This window comes from Cuculus canorus, chromosome 4, assembly GCF_017976375.1.
Source record: "Cuculus canorus isolate bCucCan1 chromosome 4, bCucCan1.pri, whole genome shotgun sequence".
Lineage (NCBI taxonomy): Eukaryota > Metazoa > Chordata > Aves > Cuculiformes > Cuculidae > Cuculus > Cuculus canorus.
In genome coordinates, this window is record NC_071404.1 from 48,510,838 (window position 1) to 48,538,798 (window position 27,961).

Here is a 27,961-nt window from a genome sequence, read left to right on the forward strand (position 1 = left end):
AAAGCAGTGTGCAGCTGCAGCCTCAGAAAGTGGTGTCATGGAGTAGAGATGCAGAGGTCAGTTGAGAAGTGGCTCCGCTTCAGTACACTGAACTGTTTAATATTTGCTCCTGTCAGCAGGCTGACTGGAAGAGGTGCATTAGTAATGCTTCTGCCCGTTGCCTCAGCACAAGCCTGTTCTGCTGCGCCAGAGTCACGCCAGGCACAGCACAGAGCCCCTTTTTAGGAAAGTCAGCACTCTGCCATCTCGGAGCTGGACTGCTCTTACCTCTGGCAATTAAATGAAAATCCTGATGACTTCCTGTTAAATTAAATGTGCTGTATGTGCTTTTAAGCAACTAAAACCATGCAAGAAAGATTTTACTCTGATAGATAAAACTTCTTCAGTATAAAATAAAACACCATTTCACAATCTGACGAAAATCAAATTTCCTGTTCCTGGCCTTTTTTTTATACACACAGAATTATTAATAGTTTATTACACTTCCATAAACTGACTGTTAGCATCAGGATGCCAAAAAAAAAAAAAAAAAATTCCACATGTCTATCTACATGGGAAAGGAGTCAGGGTTCTCCATAGCAGCTTGCTGAATAAACAGAAGTGGAATAACTCAAATAGCAGTATTCTGAATTTACACCCTAGCTATTTTGTTGCAACTTCCATGGGACTTGCCCATATAAATGAGCTTAAAAGTACTAAGATCTCTGACAAAGAATTCACTAACAAAACCAGATGCTGTAACAATCAGAATAATTAGTCTACGAGTTAGCATCAGTGAAGAAGGTCAGTTGGTTGCACTATGCTAAAATCAACCAGATGCCTTGGGAGAACATTGAAATTGCCTAGGGATCCCTGTGCCCTCAGGACCTTCAAACCCACCTTCTGTTTCCATTCTCTTCTTTCAGAGTCCCCTCAATGAGGTACCGGTTTTCTCCTCTCCTTCCTTGCCTGCCTTTTTAACTGCCAAAGACATCACAAATGAGAAGAGGTACCCTAGCTCACGTTTCCCTGTACACCCACAGGTCTGCAACTTCAACACGTACTAAAATAAAGGAGATCAAAGATGAAAAAATGCAGCTGGTGGACTTTTGCTAGCACTGTTGGTTTCCTAAGGTTTAATTATTTTTGGAGCAGCTGCAGATATTGCAATAAAAGATTTTAACATGTAGAGATGTCAGAGTGAAATTTCCAAATGTGCTTTGAGGCACAGTGGTCAACTATCGCCAAGAGCAGTAGCACCTGCTACTCAAACAACAGGAGACTGCCCCATATTGTGGGTCACCTTACTTCAGTTCACATCCTCTCAACGGGCCCTTTGAATCTGTCACCCTGCTAAATGAGCACGTAGCTCCTTAATTCTTCACCTCCCGTGTTCACGGGTATGGATCACAAGCAATGTGTTTGTGACACAAGGCAGGTAGACAAAAGCTGCCAGAGAACTGCAGTCTTATTTCCAAACAATTTCACTTTCTTCTCACAGATGTTTATGTTAAAGCCAACTTGCTACTTGATGGAGGGAGGAGTTCCTACCCTCTACTGCCCTCTTCCACCCTTTTTAACTTGCATAATTCAAGTTGGGGTAACATGAATAAAAGCCTGGGACTTTATAAGATCTTGTTTTGGATTTGTTTGTACTCGTTCAATTTGTTCTCTCACTTTAAACATCAAAAGCATGTTTTCTGCAAGCATCACACAATTCTTGCACTCCTATTGCTCAGAAAGACCAAACTCATCTGTTGGCAGTAACAATGCATGGCAGCGGCTATTTATGGTACCACCAAACATTTGTACAGAGAATGGAGGAAAAAACCTCTCTCTCAGCACAGGCGTAGCATCCTCTCCACTAACTGTATGCTTTTTAGTGTATTGCAAATACTTCAGAAAAATAGACAGCAAGTAATAGTTAAATAATACAGTTCCCTAAAATACCAACACATTTCAGTACCTATGCCAGGGCAACACCTGCATTCAAATTATTTGATTTGCAAATTCTGTACTGAGGTTCAATAAAGAAAGCTGGAATTAAATATGAAAACCCACCTTTCTCCATCACCACTGACATTTAAAGAATGAACACACATTTGGAAATGAAGTCTCCTGTCAGTCATCATTACAGAAGTGCTTTCTCCTCTTTCCTTTTTATTCTTAGTTGCCCACCAAATAATTTGTTCAGCGTATAAAGGAACGAGAGAAGATGATCTGTGAACTGCACTAAAGGATATGAGAGGTAATCTAGATAATGGATTTTATGATGTTGTGGCTGTGTCTGCCTCCTGTAAAGCAGTTATCCCTTTCCTCACTGACTGTCATACATAAATTATGTACCTTTTTTTTTTTTAGAGAAAAAAAGATCTTGCCTGGAAAACATCCCACAGGCCAGAAGATTTGTGTGCACACATGAAATAAGCAAGTTACATGTAAATAGAAACCTTATTTGGAAACTGTAGCCCTTCACTTACAAACAAAGCTAACAGATGACTAAATAGGCCCTGTCCAAAAGAGCTCAAGTAGGAAGAATATATCAAAAAACTAATTTAGTAAAATGGGAAGCCTCAGAAAGTGAGTACCAACAGTGACTTTCCAAGGTTGGTACTCACCGCTGTATCACTTAATGCTTTTTCATCAATGACCTCAAAGGAAATGTAAAATAATACCAGGGGTTCTTTTGTATGCTGTGTGAAGCAAGCATTAGAAGTTTCAGTACAGTCACAGGAGAGTCAAATCTGGGAAAGATATGCAAGATGATGGCTAGTACCAAGGGATACAACATCACACCAGATCAGCACTTCTACACAAGCTCTTAGTGACTGTGGTTAAATGATTACCATGGTCCTCAAGCCATCAACATGGATATTGCATGGAAAAGGAGTATTATGTCTGTATTCCCTACTGGGGTGGTTGCTACAGAAGACACTGATTAGTTCAGGAATTCCCATTCTCAAGGAAGTTATGAGAAACTGAAGAGCACTCAGAGACAACCCATGAAGGGAATACAAGAACTAAACACCATGTTTAGTGCTTTTTAAAGAAAACAGCCTGTGCTTGCAGGAAACATTAGTATTTGACCTAATACAAGCTGAAAAAGATCTAATGGAGGGGAGTCAAAGATGGACAAATTATGACTAGAAATGAGAAACTTTCAAATGGTGAGGGTAATTAACTGACAATTAATCAAAAGACAGTGTTGAATTTTTAATGTTCGTAAAACTTACTTGACTCTGCTTAGGAATGCCAAGCCTTAGACAATCTGCCTAGAAATAATTTGCAGGATGTCTTACTAATTTTCTTAACTAATATTCCTCTTGTCCAAAAGGGAAGCCTTTTGCTGTCAGTTGACTGCATTTTACCCCTTTTATTTTTTGCACTGGCATAGAAATACAAGTATTGTTGTCATATCTGTGGGGAGTATGCTGGTTTTTTTGCACTATTGCTCTTCTGTTCCTTCCTGCAACCTGCAGGCCAAATTACCTTTCAAACAAAGCGAGTTAAAATCTATTAAGAAGGAAACATATTCCAGAAGTGTTCCTTAAACTTGCTGGGACAGGAGAAAAGTAAACACCTAGCTGAAAGCTTCTCAGAGCTTAAGGTTCTCAGAGTTCCTGATCTCAGCCAACAGATAAGCATGTGAAAGCACACTTGCCATCCAGACGGACACCGCAAGCTCCCAGGAGGCCTGGATTAGCCGCTGTGGCTGCTCTTCATTAAGCAGCGGTGTCCTTTGCAAGCACTGCCACACCCATTGTCAGCCGCTTTAACTTGTTCCAAAGGCCTCTTGCCCCATGGGATAGCCCAGAAATTATTTCTTGGCCTCCCTCCTGAAGAAGGGGGAGGACTGGGAGTAGGTTCCGAAAGGGTTTTCTGGGAAAGCCTCAAGTAATGAATGGTTGTGCCAGTTAATCTGCTGTGGGAACAGGGTAAAGCATGCTGTGCAACAGGTCACTAGGTTCTTCATTTGCACCAGTTAGTTCAAGTGACAGAGCATAGGAGAGCAAGCAAAGAAGGAATCTGGTCGCATACAAATTATTTTCAAAGCAGGCTTTTTCCAAAGCTGTGCTAATTCTAATGAAATTCCTAAATGTAAGTGTCTAATGAAGCTTCTCCCACTCCTCTAAACTGTTATTTTTATAAAACAGTCTGCACAAAGACTCCTTAAAAATTCAGCTGTGTCCAACCAATGAAAGTACTTGCCATATGAAACACTGGGAAAAAAAAGCATTTTTTAGCAAAAAGATTCCAAAATTTTTAAATGAGCCCTGCCCATATTCCCTACCAAAAATGTCACTGGTTTCATGCTTTCTCACCCTCCGAAAACATCCTTCCAATCCTTTACAAAATTACTGTCATTTGAACCCCGTGCCTCTGCATCCACTGTGCTTCCTACTCTCTAAAGAATCTTCAGCTGAAATGCTTGTAGTTCACCCTTAGCCTTGCAAAACCAGCAACCGTATCAAGAGGTGCTGAGCAGAGCAGAGGAGCACCACACCAGTCACGTTTGGTGCATGCAGCTGTTACTCCGTGAAAGATAGACTGCCGTCTGTGTTGGCAAAGAAGAGACTCTGACAGAATTATCCTCCAGAAAAAATCTCTAGGAATAGCTCCTCTTTATCAGCTAATGATGTGACTGAAAGGAGTCCTCATTTTGCCCAAGTGCCCCAGCAGCTGGCCTGGCTCCCAGGAAAGGTGGTGGGAAAAGATGACTCGATGGGAGACTGACTCCAACTAGAAGGCACTAAAAGAAGAGTGAGCTGAGCGAGAGTAACTCCATCTCTCTACATAGAGCTGGAAGATGCATCTGACACGGAAGCAAGGGAGATCCTGACTAAAAGACATGTGTGTCCAGATCTCTTAAAAACCTGATTGTTTCTGATCAAAGCACAGCCCTCTCAGGCCAGTCCCAAGGCTTTCTCCTGCACCTAGCTGGGCATACATCAAGAAACACCAATTATTGCTTATGCGCAGTCAGTTACAACTATGCTGGGCTCAACTAGCACGGCTCATTGCTGTGCCCCTCATTTGCAACATCAGCTTTGAGACTAACCACTCCATACGTGTCCAGGCTGCACAAAGAAGCTCCAATCCTGCTGCAGGCCAGTCTGAGCAACGTTAGGAGTGGTACAAGTGGATACTGAAGGGGAAAAAAATTTCAGCATAAGCCTACATTTAGTTATCAGGAACATTCAGAATGACAAGAGAAAGTTCTATAACCTTCCAACTTCTCAACCTACCTCCATGGTCCTGGGAGAAATCCAAGTTTTAGCACTGCAGGGGCATAAAATCAGCAAAAGCTATCAAACAGTTTAGAGGAAAACTTATCATTTCTGAAGCTCAGTAGCCCTCTCAGAATGGTGGTCACTTGACTTCTTTGCAATATGACACTTTCTGGAAGCTCAGGGTGTTTTTTTTTTTAAGGAAACATGTATAAATTTTATAAAACACAGTGCACTGTTAGCAGTGCTTCCAAGAGAGTAATAATTTCATGGTGGTTTTGTGGTTCCTAACTGTAATGCAGCAGGAAAATAAAAACGTTATTTTATTAGATATTAATTCCTCCCCTACATGACTCAAACTTTCTGAATGCAGAGAATTTGGAGACTGAAAGGGCCTGAGGAATCGGTGGAGGAATCTCTTGTTTCCAGGAGTCCTGTCAAAACCTTAATGACTGGAAGTCATTACCATCCAAGCTGCCCTTAGTAACTTCTTCGAAATTACCTAGTGGCCTCTCTTTGTAGTGCAAATCCACTTCTTGCAGCAGGTGAAGGATGAAAAGGAAAGCTTTGGTACAGAAAGAGGACTATCTTCAGCCTTTCTGACTGCAGACCTGAGAATGCCTGGAGGAAGGCACTGAACCAAGGTGAGAAAGTGCAATTTGCAGATAAGCAGTCAGCTTGGGATCACTTTCCTCACAACAGATAAAATGAGAGGAAATCTCATGGCCACTGACCATGAAAGAAGAGGATTTTACAACACTGAAACAGCTCAAAGACAAACAGATGCAAGCAAAATGACAAGAGTACTGAGAGACAACTTTGCTCTGCCACCTCCAGCCTTTTCTTATTAGACAGGCAGTTGACCACTTTGAATAAAAATATACATGTGTGTCATGGGAAGTCACGGCAACGTGCTGAACGCAACGTCCAAATGAACAGTTCTTTCAGCTGAACTGGGAAATTGCAGCAGCAAAAAAAGCCTGGCTGAGAACTCAGTGACCTCTGCCCACTGATCTTCCTGTGGACTGCCTGCAGGACACCAGGTCCCTTCTGGGAAGCTGCACGGGAAGGAGTACCTCACAGCTTCAGGTGGTAGAAAACTGCTTGCTCGGCAAAGCAACCGGAAACAAGGCACGCTGTGCTGAACCTCCTCAGCTGAACAATGCACCAGGCATTTCAGGAGAAAGGCTAAGGAAGTCACAGGAGAGGGAACTACTCTTTTTTACTTGGCAGTAAAAACAAGCCAAGTCACTGTGCAGAGGCTCCCTTTTCCCTAGTTGCTGGTAAGAAAGGTCAGTGATAGGTGTCTTGTTTTTTTTGTAAACACAAGTATTAAAATACAAAGATTTCCAAGGCTGGTTTAAATTCCTTATTATCCACTGTGCTTTCTCCCATAAAGGGTTACCAGTTCTTTTGTTTGAAAATTAATTCAAAATGGTCACAGATCTTTGCAGCTTATTTCCTACAGCAAAAACTATTATCTGACCCGGTTGGTACCAGGAAGACCTCAGCCTCAAGAGATGAAATGACCTTCTTCTCACAGCAAAGGAGATTAAAAAAAAAAAAAGAACAAGATGACAAAATAAAGAATCCTTCTAGCTGAGAGGGCAATGCTTGAGATACAGAAAGGGAATAATTTTTTTTTCAGCTTTATTGCTCAACTGCTGTGAACTTACTGTAGTCTCTGGTTTCTAAGGCTGCTGGATACTGTCCCAGGAAAGAGGAAAAGCTAATATACTTGGCTCACGGACTAAAAGAAGAACTTTTGTTTCCATATGCATGGTAAGGCATTAAAGTGCTGCTTTCTACATCAAACAGTCATCAGATCTGTGTTTTCTTTATGGTTCTTGTTGCTTCCAAAATGAACTTCACTTCTGTGGCACAGGTCAGGGTATAGATTCAAAATGCTTACCATCCCACAAGCGTTAATTTGTCACCAGGTAGATCTTGCATAGAGAGGCAAAGATAAGATGGCTAGAGGTAAACAGGAAGGTTAGAATGGACAATGCCTAATCTAAAGGAGTAGCCTGTACAGTGTGGAAGACAGAGGGCTAATACTTGGAAAAGTAAACTGAAATCCACCCAGATGACTTGCATGGAAAAAAAAAAATCTACATAATTACATGTTCCTGTGACTGTCATTACGTCTTGGCTACAGACAGCAAAGAAGAACCTAGGAAGAGCTGAGACTACACCCTGACTCTCCATTTACAGTCACCTGCATTGGAGAGACACAGAAATCACATGTCTTTGCGGCCGTGTTTTTAAAAAACTGAATGCTTTTCTTAACAACTCATTATGTAAGGCAGTTCCTAGTGCCAGCATCTCACAATGCAAGAAAGAAGGGAATTGATTGCATAGGAGGGTGGAGACAAACGTACTCTCAAAGTTAAATGAGTCAGCTTGGAAAAACTAACTCAACACAACCTAAAGAGAGAAAGGGACAAACAGCAACAATATCCTACATGAACTGTTCCCTCTGAGGGCTCAGAGAAGGGCCCACCAGAGGCTGCTACTGAACAATGCACAGGGCAACCATCCTCACCACTTCCCCACTGACTTCACTTCAGACCTTTGCTCCTTTCCTGAGCAGTTTTCTCGAAGAATCCATGGCTGTTGGAGGGCAACTCTGCCTGCTGGCTGGCTGCAATCCCTTATGTAAACCTGGCAGCAAGGCTCCTGAGTGATAAGGCAAATTATTACTTTGGATAGGGACTGAATGTACTGCCATGACAGACTTCAAAAACAAAAAACCCCAAACCTAAACAAAAATAGTCAGCTAAGCAAACAACACCAGCCCCCCTGCTTGATTTGTTCTAGCAACAACAGGCACTAAAGTTCTTGCCACATGCCAGAGGAAAATGGTAAGTTTTGGCCTGCCTTGGTTTTAAACTGCAGCTGCTAAAAGGAAAGACAACAAATAGGGAAAGTGTTTATAGTAAGCACAAATTTCTCAGTGTACAAATATATGTGTTTTCATACCTCAATAATTAACAGTGAGAACATGCAGTGCCTTTAAGAAGATGGTGCAGCAGGGTACATTAAACCACCCCTCACTTTAGGGAGGATACTACAGCATGTGATCACTTTATTTGCAGGATATATGCCAGATATAAGGATCTTTGTAAACAAAAGTTTGATATAAACAAACCTTCTCTTTGAGAACGTGCACGTTAGAAAGCCAGCACGGGGTATCTGTGCTGGCAAATCTCACTGCAGCTGTGACTGCAGCCACAAACAGGAATTTATGATCTTTGGCACACAAAGACATGGCTAGAAAGTACTGGAGAAGGCGGCTTGCTTACTGAATGACTGCTGTGGTTGCTCTAAACTTTGGCTCTTGGAAACTGCACAATGTTTTTCACAAAGTTTGGCTGCCATAAACACACATTCCTCAGCACCTGACCACCACTAGCAAGGAAGTCTGCATATCTTTGATTAATATTTCCACCTTGGGACATGCACTGACCCTAACAGCACCACAAACAGCAGGGTGGGTATCCTCCCGCTCAGGGATCCTCATTCAAAACAGTACCAGCACTCCAAAGAGATGCAGCTCCAGCAAATGCTAAAACAGTCATATACAACAAAGACCACTTCGGCACCCTTTCCTGGGCAAAAGATCCAGGATGGTGACAACTAAGGTCTGCAGACAGCAGGCATCTCTGCGTCAGCATCAGGTAAGACATTTCTGCTCCCCATCAACAATCCCCTGCCTCACAGTTTGGCTGCAGGAAGCATTTTGGCCCTGTGGGCCTGTGTGAATCTCATGAAGTTCAACAACAACAAGTGCAAGGTCCTATACCTGGGTCGGGGCAATATGCAGTTTCAATACAGGATGGGGGATGAAGTGATTGAGAGCAGCCCTGTGGAGAGGGGGGTGCTGGTTGATGAGAAGCTCGACACGAGCCAGCAATGCACGCTCGCAGCCCATAAAGGTGAGCGAGGTGATTCTGCACCTGTATACCTTTCTTGTGAGACCCCACCTGGAGTACTGTGTCCAGTTCTGGAATCCTCAATGTCAGAAGGATACGGAACTGTTGGAACGGGTCCAGAGGAGGGCTGCAAGGATGATCTGAGGGCTGGAGCACCTCCCATATGAGGACAGGCTGAGAGAGTTGGGATTGTTCAGCCTGGAGAAGAGAAGGCTTGCAGAAGACCTTATAGCGACCTTGCAGTACCTGATGTGGCTACAAGAAAACTGGGAAGGGACATTTTATAAAGGCATGGAGTGATGGGACTAGGGAGAATGTTTTGATACTGGAGGGGGAAGATTTAGACTAGACATAAGGAAGAACATTTTCACAAGGGTGGTGAGGCACTGGCACAGGTTGCCAAGGGAAGTTATGGATGACCTACCCCTGGAAGTGTTCAAGGCCAGGTTGGATGGGGCCTTGAGCAGCCTGATTTGGTGGGAAGTGTCCCTGCCCATGGCAGGCAGGGTTGGAACTAGATGATCTTTAAGGTCACTTCCAACTCAAACCATCCTACGATTCTCTGATTTTCCTTCCTGCCTGAAGGCTGCCCCTTTTCTTTGCTTGTATATGAAGTTTACAACAACAGGCTAAAAGCACTGCTTGCAAGAGGCCCTCCTACCTTTGTATCCACTTAAATCTTAGTATATCCTATCACTGAAGTAAAATCCATTTGAATCCATTAGCACCTCTAGGCACATCCAAAATCTCTCCAGTTCCTACTGCATTTATGTATGTCCTTTCTGAATCAGAGTTTTGATCAGACTTTTTGCTTCTAGAGAATAGAAAGAGGTACCCAAACCAGGACGCTGAGCTTCACAGAGCTGCAAGCCTACTTTAGACCCTCTTGCCAAGGGTCTCTGAAGGCCCAGGAAGCCCCATTCCCTCCTGCCAGTCCCAAAGCTACTGACTCACCTGGCTCCTGAGGTCTGTGGTGTGGGTCATGAGGCTCCCAACCAGGTAGAGCTAAAGTATATGTGTGGTTCCCAGGGTCAGGAAGTTTGGCTGCCCTGCTCTGACACTCTGCACAGGAGCTCTTGCAAAAATGAGATAAGCCTCACAGAAATAGCCTGTGTATTGTCTGCAGACTTTCATCCTTCTTTCAGAGGACCAATTGTCTTCTCTCTTGCCTGCCCCTCTCTCTCTCTCTCCTTAATTTTCTTTTTTCCTCCCTTTCTTTCTTCTCTTTCTTTCTCTCTTTCTCCTCTGTTTTTTAATTTACCCAAAGACTTTTGGATTTACCCAACATACCTGCATTACAGGTATGTTTTTCTGCTACTGCATAATTAGCAGTTTACACTTGGCATGCAGCCATAATAATGAAGCAATTTTCAAGAGAACACACACACTATGTGCTCGTGGGGATTATGAGTACATATAGTTAATCCATCCATTTGCATAAGAAAAAAGAACATATCATATATCAACTTCACAAATACCATTTTCTTAAGGTAACACTTGAGAACAGAAGGTGATACAGATGTTACGCTCTGCAATATGTTTTGACTGCAACTGATATTTCATGTTTCAAATGACAGTAGCCCCTTCAAAAATTCCTGCAATGAGGAATATTATACCTGTAAGAAGGCATAAAGTGTCTTTCAATATTTAAAAAACTAGTAAGCCATTCTAGAAGACATAGTCACAACCGTAGCTGCTGGATGAAGACACATATTAAGAGGTGTTTTATATAGTATAAAAAATCACTGATCAACCAGAAATCTCTCATTTCCTTCCTGAAGACATCTGTTCTAATGTCAAATGAAACTGACTGAAGAGTTATTAAAGGTTACAATCCTTTCAGGGGGTGGGAGGAGGGGCTTATAGGCTTAGCATGTGGTTATTTTTTCACTGTTACACTTGTGAGTCTGTAAATGGTGGAGTTCTGCATCTACCGTTCTGTGTAGCCCTTTGTTCTCTTCTAATCCACCCATATCACGGCATCTGAGCATGGAAAGTGAACAAACCACAGGCGTTTCCATGAAACAGCAAATAATTATCATTGCCAAGAACAACCTTCATTCTTTTCTAACAAAGATCATACGATAACTGAGCAGATACAGTCATTTCACTAAAATGTATCTGATAATTACCTATAATTAATGATAACATTTATTTAAGAACTGTTAGTACTTCATGACACAAAACCTCTCCACAAGAATAGCAGTGTGTTTGCAAAGCACTTTATAGCCTCGGTCAGATGTCAGAGTCCTGCAGCTGAAAAAGGTGAAAACTTCTAATGTAGTTTTGCACTGAGATAAAACCTGGTAATACCTAACCGTGAGCTTAGATTACACAGGAGTGACACAAGGCTGCCAAAAGCATGTTCAAAACAACTCCTGATATATTAGAGCACTACATTAATGCCAAGGAATCAGGATTTCTGACTGTCGCACAGGCAGCTGTCCCTCAAGCGTGCTAGGTCTACTAGAGACCTCTCTACCCTCTTCCTCTTAGTGGTGGTCCAGGTCCTCCTTTCCATCCCATCCTGCCCAACAACCTGGCATCCTGGAGCTGGGTAGAAAACAGCAAGCGCTACCTACTCCTCCAGCAGCAGCGGTAAACCACTGACAGAAAAGTACTGGAAGCTAAAAGCAGTGCAGACACTCAACCCAATTAGGTAAATATGTACCAAAGTGTGATGAGGGCAGAAATCTAGGGCATTCTTGAACAAAATGCGATTACAAGGGAATTCATTTCTACAGCTTATTAATTTCCCAGATAAAATTAGAGATGCAGACATCTTTCATCTCAAGGCCTGAGCATGGAGATTAGGCTTCTGCCTAATTACAAACATATCTCATTTGGTGCTTGATGTCCCGTGCCAGCATTGGCATAGCTGTCCCATACTTCAACAGTAGTCTTCTGAGGAATTACAGTGACAGGAAAGCATGAATTCCTACAGCAAATAACTAATGCTTTTTGGGAGATTTTCTCCTAAAAGAATCAAATTTTTTGGGGCACCTCATGCAGTTATCAACTGCACACACCTTCCCAGACACAACACTCCAGTCCTTTGTTTCAGCCCTTGAGCAGTTCATTTCCCTTTACACCTTGCAACATGTAGTGGAGTGTAGGCAAGGGCACACTCTTTGCTAAGCTCCACCATACCAGTTCAAGAGGCCACAACTTCTGACCCAGCCCCACTTGCATGGCCCTGTCTAGCCAGTAGAACTGTATTGCCTTCTCAGTTTTGTCAGCTGACCTGCTTTGGTAATTGTTTCCTAACTCATCTCAGTCAAAAGGAGCTGGATCAATGAAGACGTGCAAATGAACCTGATGTCCTCTGACTGCAACTTTAGGAGCAGGCTTGGGGACAGCAAACTACACAGCTGACACAGTTAGAGAACATGCGTGCCTGCAAAGGGTAGAAACTGGATTTGACATCTATGCTTAACCACCATCATAACTCAAAATGTGGTGTTAGTGCATAATTTGCTAACTCATCTCATAAGCTGAGTGCTGTCTGTCTGTCTGTGCTAGTGCTGAGAATAGCACTCGTCTCCTGCTTACCCAGTGAAGTCACTCAGTTACGTGTCTGGCAGCACTGCCTCTGCTTTGTGTTCTGCGTTGGTATGCAAAGGCACTGCAGTGTCATGTTTCATGACATGTAAATAGCACTATTTCCCACATTAGGCCAGCTCCATATTTCAGTATACGGCAATTTCCCACAGTAACCTGAATCCTTCATGGGCTGTACTAGACACAAGAAGAAAGGGAATGACAGACTCAATTTAACACACTGGAAATGAAAAGACACTGGTTCATTCTGATGTTCAGGGAAGGACTTTCGAACAAACCAAACTGCCCATTACCTGTCCACCTCACTGACAAAGTGCCAGTAATCAAAACTCAAGGTACTCTTTTAAATAGATACTCTTACAGATGCTCTAGACAGACAAACTCATAGATAAATTCAGACAAATACTCATACTGATACCTTATAGATAACTCTTTTATTTTCTATCTTGTCTGAACAAGACTAGTACTATCATCATTCCTGCTGGAAAGATAAAACCTGTGAAAAGTCCCTTTCTTTTTGTATTGAGAATGGGACTAAAGTCAGACATCTGTTAAAACTTGAACTGGACAGATCAAATAGGACTAAACACTCAGAGGGGACACTACATTTTGGTTGCATCTTTTACTCAGTGTAATTCCTAGTGCCTAATCTTAGATCAGTCCTGTCCATCTGCACTGGTTCACCAATCACGCCACCTTCATATGCTTGAAAATTTATATTGGAAAGGCAAACTAAGGCACCAACTGTTTTTTTAAGGAACCTGTTGGAATGCATGTCTTCATCAGGGATTAGGCACACTAACTTGCCTTACACCCCAGAATTCTGACTTTGTAAGTGTTAATGGAAAAAAAGCATTCAAAATGCTCAGAGCTGGAGGTGAAGGCATAGAACAAAGAAACAAACAAACACAATTACAAAAAAGGAGCACTAACCTGGAGAAAAATGTATCGTTCTTAATGAAGGAGAGTTCATCTGTTAAATCCATCTCCTTCCAACATGAACCATCATCTGTTAATCGGAGGCTGACTTGAGGTACTCCACCTGACAGGCCTGGTTGTGGCACTAAGCACGTTTGGCTGGATCCTTCCATTGTGGACTTTGCCATCTACAGAAGCAAAGAGAGAGAAAAATCAAATGCGAAAGGGCAGAGCAGCCTTTTCAGATAATCTGTAACACAAAGACCTTCCACACCACTGTACAAACAGCAAGGGACATAACAAAGTGCAAAATAATAATATAAATACATAATAATATAAAATACATATCAAACATTCTGCTTGATAAAGACTATTTGAAGAAAAATAAAGGTTGACTTAGAGGTTGCACCTGGTTTAGTGTGTCTAACAGCAAACATTGAACATAACCTTTGTGATTGTGTTCACTTCTATCTTTAGCCTTTGCAAGATCTGGGAGTTTCGCAACATTGTTACACATTGATTAAAATAAGAAAAAAAAGTACTTCTATTTAGATATGATAACAAATAATCCTACTCTTGTTTTTGAAGATGAGAATTTGCAAATAACTGTTCCTTACCCATCTTCCCTGTACCATTCTTGACTTTATACTACTCCAGCAATAGCGACCAATGAGACAGAAAAGTCTCAGTTTATATAAACTCTCTTTACAGAAGTCACTCTGATGTGTTTGGTCCTTTTTGCTGCTTTTCTTTACACCTTTTTACCTTCTACTAAGTATCTTTTGAACTGTAGCCAGAACTGCAGGCACCACAAGCTTCTAATTAAGCTCTGAAGAGAATAAACTGAAAAGCAATATGTGTATCAGAGGCAAAGGGAAACAGATACGTTGAGAGAGTTCCCTGCTTTCAGCCTCTGGACCGCACGCTCTCGGCAAGATCCTGCCTTCATTGATGTCAACGGGCATTTTGCCTGAAGTCAAGATCTCACCTTGGGACCACCACTGTTTTCCAGCAATAATCTGTTAACCTGTCGCCTGCAGTGGTCATTGACTGCTGACACCACAGGAACAGGGCACACAGCACGTGGACACCAAGCTGTGGCTTTCAGCAGCTGCAAAATGGCAGTGGTGCTGTGATTTAAAAGGGGAAGACCATGTCTGCAGAGAGAAGGGGAGGCAGGGAGCTACACATCGGCAGCATTATAGGAGAGAAGCATAATGGGAAGCAGCAGCGTCTGGGATCTGGAGGCACTGACTTGCTGTATTCTGCTGGAATGGCTGTTAAGCCTTTCTTCTGCACTGAAAACTTGCAGTTACTCATTTAGATTTTTGCAGCTGGAAGCGATCATTGTCTGTCATACTTGCACAGGGACGTCTCTCACCAGGGCCTTTTGGTGCTACTTCAACACCACCTGCTAGAGCTGATCCTGTGCACACCAGAAAAGCTCTCCACCAGAGTAACAAGGAAGAGTGACGATAAATATGCACAAGCCTCTAAAATAAAGCAGTTCCTACACCGTCTTACTAGAACTTCACAGAAGCACATATTTGTGCAAGCAAAACAGGCAACTTCTACAAGGTACCACACACAACAGGAGGGAGCAAAGCCTGGAAAGCAGCAGGAAGCCAGCCTTTCCACCCAAATATATCGTTTGCACGCTGATTGTAAGAACACAATTAACAAAGCTAAAAAATTTTGCTATCAGATGCTGCATTTGTAGAATCTGCCTTACCTAACAAGAAGCGCTAGGAAATGGGCAACATCTGCCATACAACAAGTATCATGTTCCCCCATGAACAATGCAAATTGTTCATGAACTTTACACTGATGTATAGAAGCTGCTTATACTAGGGGATTCCATAAAAAAATCCCAAATTACTATTCTGGTGCTCTAAAAGGGAAAAAAAAAAAGCTTTGGCACAGTCTTCAATTCTTCTGCAGTCACTTCCAACAACAGGCATAACAAACAGATGAGATTTGTAGGAAAATTCTGTATGAAACAACCAATTCAAATTTAGTATTATTACTGCTTTTTAGGGCACCTGAAAATCACTAAGAAGTGGAAGGAAACAGTGTTCTCCATCCTCTATTTAAGATGATCTATATCAGTATCTTGATACCTTTGGAACACAGTATCATAGCATTTTAGTTATTTCTTTAGCAATATAGCCTACAAGTAATGGTAATTTGTATCTGAATTAAACTTATATTTACTTTCTTGCTGTGCAAAACTGGTTTCAGTTGCATTGGTATAAAAATGCATGTAGAATAAAGTATTTCTTGAACTCATACGTAGTGAAAGTTAAACAAACTTTTCCATGTAAGTAATATCTTTAGTCCTTATTAACAACACAAAGAAACATGGTTCACTATTCCATTCTACAGTTGTTAGCAACCTTGTGAAAAAGCCACCTGAACAACTACTGTAACAGCAACACTTCACCAGAGTGCCACTGAGATGAAGATATGCCTGTGGGCAGACAAAGACTTCTGTAAATTGAATTGCTCACAAAGCAGATTAGAAAAATCTGGATAGAGGCACCTTAGAAGTTTTTGAGTGATGGCGCTCTCAAGAGAAAAATTTTGGAAGATTTCTTTGTTCATGCATATTTTCCATGCAATGAAGTTTGAGAGAACAATACCATACAAAGTGAGGACAATACCTTGCAAAACAGCAATACCGTTAAGTTATACGTTATCAAGACAATATCAAAGTATTTAGTTCTTAAATGATAGAAAAGAGAAAAAAAACACCCAAACTATAATTCATGAAGGATATTCTAATTTTCTACCATGCCCCCCGATTCCTGATCAGCCTAAAGTGTAACCTTACTTTCTGGAGGGGGTGTGGAGGATGGCCAGAGAAACCCCTGGCAGGGCTATTACAAAGGCACACAAGAAATCCCTAAGACGCTGAGCATTAGTTTAAAAGGAAACAAAAAAAGGCCCTTATAGAAACTTGTTGCATGTTGTAACACATTTCTACAGGCTGTACCCTGTTACACTCCATACCAAGTACATTGCAGGAGTTTCATAGTTACCTGTGCAGCACTTTCATTTGCCTTTTGCCTCCAGAGTAGGAAACACACCACACCACAAACAAAGATTCAAGTGAGTTTATAAAGGTCATGAGTGGAAGAATGCCTCTGTTCTCCAGGTAAGGACCACCTGTAGCTACAAGGCAGTTGTTTTCAGCTTATTGTGTACTTGAAACTACTAACAAACAGAAAACAAAGCCACTGCCTATTCATTAAAATGCCATCTTGTACAGCAACTGTTTTGCTTCTCTGAAGAAGACTTTTGCAAACAGTATCATGCTTTGTGTTTTAGTTTACAGCCATTCACATTTGCTTTATGATGCTTTTAGTGTTTTTTTCTTTATATTTAACATCATATCATCAAGCAAATGTTAACCTGACTGCATTGCTTATGTGTTTGATCACTGTTACAAAGTCTAGTTGGAGGCAAGTAACCAGCCTCAGTGATGTGGACAACTGGGCAGAGCATATCATCAGCAAGTTTTGAATGACACAAAACTGGGAGGAGTGGCTGATATCACAGAATCATAGAATGGTTTGGGTTGGAAGATCATCTAATTCCAACCCCCCCTGCCATGGGCAGGGACACCTACCACTAGATCAGGCTGCTCAAGGCCCCATCCAGCCTGGCCTTGAACACCTCCAGGGAGAGAGCAACCACAACTTCCGTAGGCAACCTGTTGCAGTGCCTCACTACCCTCACAATAAAGAATTCCTTCCTAATATCTAATCTAAATCTCCACCTTTCCAATTTAAAGCCATTCCTTCTCATCCTATCAATCCAGGCCATTGCACAAAGTCCCTCCCCAGCTTTCTTGCAGTCCCCTTCAGGTACTGAAAGGTTGTTATAAGGTCTTCCCAGAGACTTCTCCAGGCTAAGCAACCCCAGCTCCCTCAGCTTGTCCTCGTATGGGAGATGCTCCAGCCCTCTGATCGTCCTCATAGCCTCCTCTGGACCCATTCCAACAGTTCCAGATCATTCTTATGTTGAGTATTCCAGACTTGGACACAGTACTCCAGGTGGGGTGTCACAAGAGAGGAATAGAGAGGCAGAATCACCTCCCTTGATCTGCTAGCCACATTTCTTTTGAAGCAGCCCAGGACACAGCTGGCCAGAGGGTTGTGCTGCTATCCGGAGGGACCTCGACAGCCTGGAGAAATGGGCTTACAAGAAGCTCATAGAGTTCACAAAGGGAAATTACAAACTCCTGCACCTAGGGAGGAACAGCCACTACACAATGGGGGCTTCTCAGGTGGAAAGCAGCTTGACAGGGAAACACACAGGAGTCCTGGGGGACAAGTTGCCTGTAAGTGAGCAAAGTGTCTTTGCCACAAAGAAGACAAATGATGTCCTGAGCAGCACTAGAAGGAGTTTGGCCAGCATGTCAAGGGAGGGGATCCTTCCCCTCTACTTGTCATTGGTGAGGCCGCACCTGGAGTTCTGGGACCAGTTCTGGGCTTCTCAGAGTTGTACAAGAGAGACATGAACAGACTATAGAGACTCCAACAAAGGGCCATGAAGAAGATGAAGGGACAGTTGCGTCCCTTCTCTCAGGAAATGCTGAGAGAGCTGTAACTGTTCAGCCTGGAGAAGGAAAGGTTCAGGAGGGATCTTATCAACGCGCACAAATACCTAAAGGGAAGGTGTAAAGAGAACAGAACCAGACTCTTTTCAATGGTACCCAGTGACAGGATCAGAGGCAGTGGGCACAACCTGATACAGAAGGCTACCTCTGAACATCAGGAAACACTTTTTCCCTGTGAGGGTGACTGATCATTAGCACAAGCTGCCCAGCGATGTTGTAGAGTTTCCATCCTTGGAGGAAAACTCTTGGAGATATTCAAAAGCTGTCTGGACATGATACTGGGCAACTGGCTCTAGGTGACCCTGCTTGAGCAGAGGAGGTTGACAAGATGACACTCAGAGGTCTGTTCAAGCACAACCCCTCTGTGATTTTTATTTCCCCTTTGACATTCTCATCTATGCAGCAAACAAACTGAAGATAAGCATCTCAGTACACGCAGTTTATAACGTGGTGTGGCTTGTGCCAAAGAAGCACTTTGCCCAGGCAAAATCTAACCTATATATGGTCTACCTAAGAGAAATCTATAAATCTTTGTAAATTCATAAAAAAGCTTCACTTTGAAAGATGACACCAGCGAATCCTAGGACAATCCCAAAGAATAAGGTTGTTTTGGTTGAAGAGCAAATAATACAATATTTGTCTCCTGGAAGTTTTTTATCTGGTGAAGCTTAACCTCAAACTGCATTTCACAAAGATCAGATGCAGTCTGAACCAGGTAGGTTGTGGGCTGCTACATTATAGTTACAGCATGTACCCGCTGAAAGCACAGGTTGCCAGTCTGCTACTCTGTAATTTAAAATACACCTTCATTCTCAGCTAAATACAAGTAAAATAGTATTAGATTATGAAGATTAAAGAGATCAACCCAATAAAGGACAATCAAAACACCAAAGAGCAGACAACTGTGAGGAATAATTACATTATTCATCCCACATTTGACTTTCAAGTTTTGCTGTTTCAGAAATCTCAGATGAAAGGAACTGCATTTGCAGTTCAACAGAGACCAGTCAGTTTTTATGACCAGTATAAACATATATCATGATGGGAGTTGAAGAAAGTGCAAGAAAACCTTTCCCCTAGAGGCACAAGCCAACCAGTCAAGGTGGTGTCATCCCACACAATGCCACCACCAAGATTCTTCATAACTGACTGGGTGCATCATAAAGATGTTTCACCTCCCAGGAGTTCCTGGGTTCAAAGATCAAAGATAAATATGCCATATATTCCAAAGATCTGGTCTGGCATAGTGACTCTGATCTTTCTGTGGTTTTGAAGAATAGGGACTGCTCCACACCAAGATGAGCCTGGAGAGCTCTGCGCATATGCATCAAGATGGAGTAAAGATACAGATCCTTAACACGGATCCTCATGCTTTTCCAAGTACCTCACTCATCTTCTCAAGAAGGAAAACAGAAAAACTTCCACTATCCCAAGTTATGCACGAACATGCAAATAATTAGGGCAAATCATGCTCATTTAAGTAATTATGAAGTCTAGATGCAGAATTTTTGGATGAAGCTAGCTGTGAGTTTACATTTAAATGTCATAATTGAAAGGATGATAATGATGTTTCCATAAGGTCATAATCAAAAAACCCAGGAGGTATTCAAAACATACACAGCATATTCTTTCATTTAATATGCATGAACATAATACCCTTCCAGACAAAAGAAAACCTCACTCAAAAACTTCCTTAATAAATAAATTGTACTCTTCTAGTTGTCCACTACAACAAGGAAGTCCATAGTTACCCTTCAAATGGCTTCTTATTTTATCAGCCTAGGGCTCTTTCAGCTTAAAGGCTGTGTATATCAATACAAATACTCTGCAGAATAGAAAAAAGGCACATTTCTTTGCAAAAACCTAGGCACAACTGTGCAATGCAGAGAAATTTAGAATATTTTCTTTCTCACTCTAGTTGCAGTTGGTTATGACAACACAGCTAGCTATCAGCAGAAACCTTAGGTGTCAACCCATCCTTCATCAGCATTACTCCTGCTTCATGAACACCATTAGCTAAACGTACCTCTTCCCCAACAGCTAGCCAACCTGATTCAACCAGTTCTGTCCAGTCAAGTAGCCAGAGAATGAGCTACTTGCCAAAATGATCGGACTTTGTATTTGGCCACTGATACATCTTGAAAGAAATATATCACATTCACTCCATTTAAAACACTGTTTCAATGGTAATAATAATCACAAATACACAGAGCTGTAAGCTCTCTACCAGCCTTATGTAACAGCAGTGACAGTGAATAAATATCAGGCCTTGTTTGGAGACACAGATACTAGCTGGAGGGTTAGCTCATCCTAAGTTGTCCCATGCAATCCTGCTGAGAGAGCAAAGCCCTTGAAGTCATTCAGACCAAGTATTCATGCTGTGCTTGCGTTGTCCTCCAAAGCTTCATTGTGCAGCCAGGTCTCACAGTACCAGCTTCACCCCTGCTCTGTTGCGATCAGTGACTTCTGGGATGAATCTGGAAGGCATGAAACTCCTGCAGCTTTGAGGATTGCATATCAACCAGGTCCAAAGGGCGTTCAAAGACAATGATAAACTGGTAGCAACATTTTTCAGTTACAGTCCCTTCACAGTTCTTACAATAGTCTCTTACTTTCTAGTCCTATGCCCCAAAGGAGCGCCTGAGTCATGTTATTGGCCATTGCACAGAACTTCTGTTTAAGAGAAAGCAACTGCCAAAGTCACAGTGTGAATGCTATGTGTACTACACTAGCAGGTGACAAAGATGTCAGAGAGGCTGTGGAACAACATCATCTAAACATACCTGAACTATGCTGGCATTTTTGTCCATAATAGCAGAGTTTAAAAGTCCTTAAGCCTGGACTGAACTTAAATTTTAATTTAAGAAAAAATCACCTCTAGTAAGACTGTTGTACGAGCTAACAATGGGCTTGTGCTCAAACATTTGCTGAAGCATAGACTCAATTCAGAAAGTAATAAAACGTAAAAAAGTAACTAAAACCCACACTCCTTCATCACTTCACCTACCAACTACAACACTGATTTTAAAACCACATAGGCATATTGCAGCTGAAAAGTTCTTCTCAGAGAAAAAATGCCTCTTCATTTTAAATTACACTGGGAGACAAAGATCAATAGTTGTATAATTCTTACCAGGTTTGGCAGAGTCAGCACACATAACATAAGCTATAATGTGTACTTGCAAAATCCAGTTACCATCTCTCTTCCCTATCCAGAACCAAGCCCGAAATCCTTCCTTGATTAACTGCCACACTGAAATCATAAAGTCATGATGAATGCAGTCATCCTTACAATCTGTGCAGCTGCCACTGCCAAATTTGGATTTCTCTTACTCTATCTGTATTTTTAGGCATTAGATCACTAAAACACCTCTTCTGTACTCCACCCTACTCAGATATCAAAGTTATAAATTCGATGTGATCCTGAAGTGTGTGAAGCTTTAAAGTTCAAGCAAGTTCTGATGTTTCATGCAAATTCTTGTGTCTTGATGAGGACAAGACCATTTGGATTGAAAGAGATGAGTATTATCTTCCTTTAAAGCACATTACCACAGCCTCCATACTTGACAGAAGCTACTGCAACAGCAGAACTGCTTAAATGCTTTGAAGTAAATACACACTTAAAAACTTTGTTAACACTGCACAATTCTAGAGGTAGAGAGTTAGCAAATCCTCTCAGAAAGCCTACAAAATTCAAGCACAGCTATGCAGATACTGCATTTCTAGCTCCAGAGTTAGTTCACTTGTCACTGGCTGTGAATTCCATAATTTTGTTTTAGTAAAGTTTCTCAGAGTTAAAGTAATGTCTGTTACAGATTGGTGAAAGCTCATGAACTTCAAATAGTACAGGAATTACTTGTATCAGACTTAGGACCATTTTTTTGTTTGCAACCATTTTATGAAGTTTTGTTTGTCTTCAATGAAGTTTTAAATTAAGCTGTAACAGCAAGATAATTACTAAGTGCAGCAGATATCCAAATCACAATAAACTCATTGTCTCCAACTGCACCAGATTCACAGAGCCAATCTAAATGAAGAGCTGTAGACACTTTCTTGCTTATTAAAGTGAACAGACTGGATTCTGAACGTAGACTGAGATTCACCGAGTCGGTAACAGTTTTCCCCAGTTACTTCTATACCAAACCAAATTCCTTAAAACTTTAGAAATGCTGCTGATAGAAAAGTCTCAAGAAAAAGACATCTGTACAATATGGTTGATTCGGGTCTCAGGCCACGTGAAACTGCTCTAGGAGACTGCACCAATGGTTCATCAGAGCTGTTTAAAGTATGATGTCTCAGTGGACGTATTTGAGCTTGCTACTCACTGTTCTTTGTACCAGGAAGATGAAAAGCACATGCACAGAGGAATCAGTTCCAGCTACTCTCATCTTTACACAAGTCTACGGAAATGGGACATCCCAGAACTTGCATACTTTGGCTACATAATTCAGAACCCTGCATTAAATTTTAGGCATCAATTAACATGACTATAGTGGTACCTACCCTGTGGACCCATATACTGTTACCCCTGCCTCCAGCTGCGTTAACTGGAAAATGTTTGGTCAAATATATCTTCTTCCCAGACTCCCTTCGCAAACACTAAGTCAAATCAGCTTACTTGGTGAATCCCCTGATAGAGAAAGGCACAGGAAGGGAGGAGCCTCATATGTGCTCACTATGTGTCTTCCTTTCCCAGTGTTTACCCATGCTACCTGTGCTTCCATATTTTCTTTAGGCAGTCACTGTCTTGGGTTGAACTGTCTGTATATGACTAAGAATGCTAGACTTAATGACAATTATAAGCTCCCTAAAAGACTTCAATACCGACCTCATTTCTTCCCCATAAGCTCGGTTCTCTGAGACACATCATATGAATTACCAAATTATTTTGCCACCAGTGAAAAAGGCCTTTTAATGTAAATATATTGCTGCATGACACATAAAAAAAATAAATTCAATACAAAATACTTTGATAGCAAAGTGACCATTTATTATGATCTGGGAAAACACATTATTGATATTTAAGGAAAACAAGCTTTGTGTGTTTTCTCTGTGCAACTGGCAATTCCAAATATTGAAGACGTTGATTAAGTGCTTTATCAAAAATAATTGGCACTCTGGTGTTCAAGTAAGGTCTGGATGAACACTAGAAACACTTCCACTAAGGTAGGTACAGTGAAAAAATCCCAAATTCCCCCTGAAGGCTAAACATAAAAAATGTCCACTCCAGGAAGATATAATTTGAATGCAAAAGCATTCCTGTCCTAAAAACATCCAAATTCAAGAAATAACTCAGTAATAAGATTATCCTCAAACCTGGGATTCTCCATGGTACACAACGGGAGGTTGTTGGAGTGAACCAGCAACACCTTAAGGCCCTTCTTCTGCAGGAGGTCAGGTGCGTTTTCCTAAAGGAACCCCTCAGCTTCCTACCCTGTGCAGCTCTACAGAAAGCTTTGTCGAAGTACTGCGTGTGTGTTGAATGCATGGGATGGAGGCCAAAAAGCAACAAGATGTATGGGCCTCTAGCCAGAAGACACAACGAGCTCCCAGTGATCACTGACTGCTGTGTGGCATGTTTGCAGAAGGAAACCTAGCACAGGCAATGTTCCGAAGCAGAGTGGAGAGAACTTTTTCCAAGAAGAGAGGAATGAATGTGACTGATGTAGACCTTGCAAGTCGGGGGTCTGCAGATGTGGCAGAGAATAGCAGCCTGCAGCTGAATGCATAGCCACTTCACTGAAAATTGAAATGAAATGTTTAAGTCTCTGATTTGGCAACTGCACCCATCAGTGGATTCCTTTTGCTGAGGAATCTCAGCAAAAGGTACATTGAGGACTCCCTGGTGAACAGGAAAAAGAAAAAAAAAAAAAGCTCAAAAGCAAAATAAACATACATGCCTCTCATCAGGGAGATATATTGTCTGGTTTCAAAGTAATATTAGGGGAAAAAAACCCATACAACAAAAATACCTCCTTCTTCTTGAGGTAATACCAAATTCCTTAAGTGTATGTTATCTGGGACAATATGAAATAAATCTCTCTTGCTCTTCTCCTTGCTGGCTAACGATTTGTGCCAAAGACTGCTTAATGCACTGAGAAAGACTCTAGCCTTTGGTAGGCTTTCAACCTAAATCTGGCCCACGTATAAGCATGGTTCCACATACTCAAGCAAAATCACTCACAAGTATTTTTTTAACTCCAAGGACCCCAAATTCCCCCTTCTCAACTCCTGTGTTTGCACCCCCAGGCAATGCACTAACATATCAGACAGGCTGTGTTTTTTCTCTTACGCTCTGGGATTGAATCTCTGTATGTGTGAACATCATTACGTACAGAGCAGAGACAAACCAGTCTCATAAGTAAAACCAGTTAATGGATTATAAACAACATCCATCTTTTCCCTTTCATTTCTGTTTCATATATGGAGACTGGAAAGATGGATCTACCATTGCTTGGCCGAAGCAAGTAATAACTGAGTATTTCTCACAACCTTTGTTCCATACTGGTGGCTATCTTTCAGCTTCGGTATTTTTAAGCAGTACCAAACACAGCAGAAATGTTGATGAGATTACCAGGCATCCTGCTTATCTCAAATTACCACATGAAGCTTTGGTAACAAGTCCCAAGGTTGCTTTCATAAGCAGACACCATGCACCAACCAGGAATTCTATCACAGGCTCCAACAAAAGCAAGTGGACACTATAAGTGTCAAGAATCAGTTTCATCCTCTTTTGGGCAAGCTTAGGTGCAGACAGCACTACAGGTCAGGAAACTAGTGCTTAACAGTCGGGTCTGTAGCAGTTCCTTGTGTGGACATATCTATCCCACAGTCAGCATGCCTCTGTGCAGCAACAAAACATAAAAATCACGGCTCAGTCAGTACCCTGAATGCAGAGTCAGAGCATGCCTGCAGACAGCAAGGATTACATGAGTATTTGTACCCAAATTTCAGAGTTGTCACCTGACTACAGAGACACTGTTCCCCTAGGAGTCACTTCTGCTTTTCATTCATTTGGTTTCTTTGGACTCTCATAGCTTGAAAAGATGATGAATCAAGCATAAGAAGCACAAATATGGCCAGCTGATCACACTCACAGGAGAGATGTAGGAATGAACTTTTAAGGTTGACTATAGTGATGATTTCTGTTTCCAATTTTCCACAGGGTAAACTTTCTGCTCATGTTTGTTTCCAGATGCTTCCAGTGATTCTCCCCCTCTACTCTGCTCTCGTGAGAACCCACCTGGAGTACTGTGTCCAGTTCTGAAATCCTCAATGTAAGAACAATATGGAACTGTTGGAATGGATCCAGAGGAGGGCTACAAGGATGATCAAAGGGCTGGAGCACCTCCCACATGAGGACAGGCTGAGAGAGTTGGGCTTGTTCAGCCTGGAGAAGAGAAAGCTCTGAGGAGACATTACAGTGGCCTTCCAATACCTGGGGAGTGACTTTCTATAAGGGCATGGAGTGATAGGACAACAAATGGCTTTAAATTGGAAGGGAGAAGATTTACATTAGACATTAGGAAGAAATTCTTCACGATGAAGGTGGTGAGGCACTGGAACAGGTTGCCCAAGGAAGTCGTGGCTGCCCCATCCCTGGAAGGGTTCAAGGCCAGGTTGGAGAGGCCTTGTGCAGCCTGGTCTGGTGAGAGGCGTCCCTGCCCATGGCAGGGGGTTGAAACTGGATGGGCTTCCAACCCAAACCATTCTACGATTCTATGATTTTATGATATTTCAATATATTTTTAAAATAAATGTGCCACTTCCAGTGAAGAAATACTAAAGCAAATGCTCTGTAAATATAAGCTATGCTATTGAAAGGTAAATGTTAATAAGACCATCAAAAGCCAAGGAACAGAGGTAAGTCAGTACAACACCCATCACATTCCTCCATTCTTCCTGTTGAGTGTTTGAGGTGTAAACAAATCAGTGCTTGCCAAAGGATTTCTGCATTAGAAAAGTGTGAAGCTCTGCCAAAATTCAGAGTTGCTCGACTGAAGTCCATGTAAGTAGGTTGGAGAGTCTCAAACAAGCTGCTGAGAAACCTGTCTTTCTCCATGTATGGTACTCCTCCTGTTCACAGCTTGAATTACACAGCAATGAAAGAATTTGCTGCCCAAAAGACACTGCTGGCACTGGCCTCAACAGTACCATATCCCATAAAGTGCAGACAGAGAAAATCAATTAGTTTTACCTCTGTTTTTCTCCTGCCAAGTGGCCAATGCATTAACAAAGGAACCCAAAGAACTGAAATGATGACCACAAAGGTTCACTCCAGCTACCCACCCTTCAAATATTTTTCCTTCTCAGCAATAAAGAATGCTGTTTATGAACTCTTTAAAAAAATCAGGTTTGGGCCTATGGGATTTTGAAGAGAAGGGGAGCAGCACTTTCAAGCATACCAATAAACTGGCACTACACGCGCCTGAACTCAACAAGTACGTTTTTTTATGGCCCTCTGAATCAACACTGGGTAATACAGATAAGCTAAGACTCCACTAGAAATTCCACTAAACCACGTAACAATCCATCAAAAAAGGGTTATAAACTTCCCATTCTTGGAGCATTCACCTCTGAACTAGAAATAGAATCAGAAAATACATCCTGTACTGTAACACGATCTTCAAGGTGATCTCATAGGTCTCTTCCACCTCCCATTTTCATGGCACTGTGTCTTCATTATACCTATAATTTTAAGTACGAGTCATTGCAGATAAATGACTGAAGTGAGTCATATAGGTGTGTTCAAATTCTTCTGTCACTCGCCAGCAAAGTTAGAAATTAACATTCCTGCCAGTCAGCGTAGGACCAGGCTTGCCACTCATTGAGTACTATTAAGACAAGCACGCAACAGTCAGTGATTGCAGGAATCATGTGGTACAATAATTGCTTTCATTATGTTGAATAGAGAGAGAAAATGAGAACAGAAGTGTGTGAGCTAAGAGCAGAAACTCCTTTGACAGCACATTATTAACCGCTCCATCATGGATTCTGTAATAGCACAGGTAGATTGATGTGTTTCAGTATAAAAATGCATTTAGTTTATATAAAATAATGCTTCCAAGGGAATATGAGATCTGTCGGCTGAGAACACAGCAGGCAGCTCCAGCTAAGAACTTATTAAACATTAATCTTCACAAGTCTGCTCAATACAGGCTGTGGCAATAGAACTTATTTGCACTGGGCAGAGTGCAGACAAGTATATTTTTGTGGTTCTCTAAAAAAAGATCATATTTACAGTTTATTACAACATTTACAAACCCCTTCTCCCCTCCCTATCGTCCTCCAATCCATGCTGGATTTTACAAGGCAATAATTAGCACAAGATAATTGTGCTCCTCTTACCAACTGGCTGTTTTGTCTAACTTTACAGCATATCTTTACATTATTTAAGACAAGTGGAAGGGCCTAACAGTCACATTTTCAGGCTGCTGAGGTTCCTAGGCTACTTGGAAACCTTACAACAAACAAAGCAAAACCAGAATCTCAAATACAGTTCAAGCTGAGAATCTGCTGTTGTCAATGTTTTATTCGTACATATGAGCTACTAAAGGACTGGCAGTCTGTTTGATGTTATCCTTTAAAATCCAGAAAATAGAAAGAACATATGCTCATTTCCAATAATACATCACACTTCAGTAACTAAGCATATTTTGGAATGTATTTTGTTTTTTAAACATTGTATGAATTTCCAGCTAAAAAAAATTAAGTAA

At 41.6% G+C, this 27,961-nt stretch overlaps 1 protein-coding gene across 7 annotated transcripts in view; it reads right to left on the bottom strand.

The window, feature by feature from the left end:
• Positions 1-27,961, bottom strand: part of FAM13A (family with sequence similarity 13 member A) — a 131,086-nt gene that overhangs the window by 66,459 nt on the left and 36,666 nt on the right. For all 7 annotated transcript variants that reach the window (XM_054064319.1, XM_054064318.1, XM_054064317.1 and 4 more), the window contains one exon: positions 13,637-13,809. In XM_054064319.1, coding sequence (XP_053920294.1) covers positions 13,637-13,809 — 173 coding nt within the window. The remainder of the gene's footprint in view (positions 1-13,636; positions 13,810-27,961) is intronic.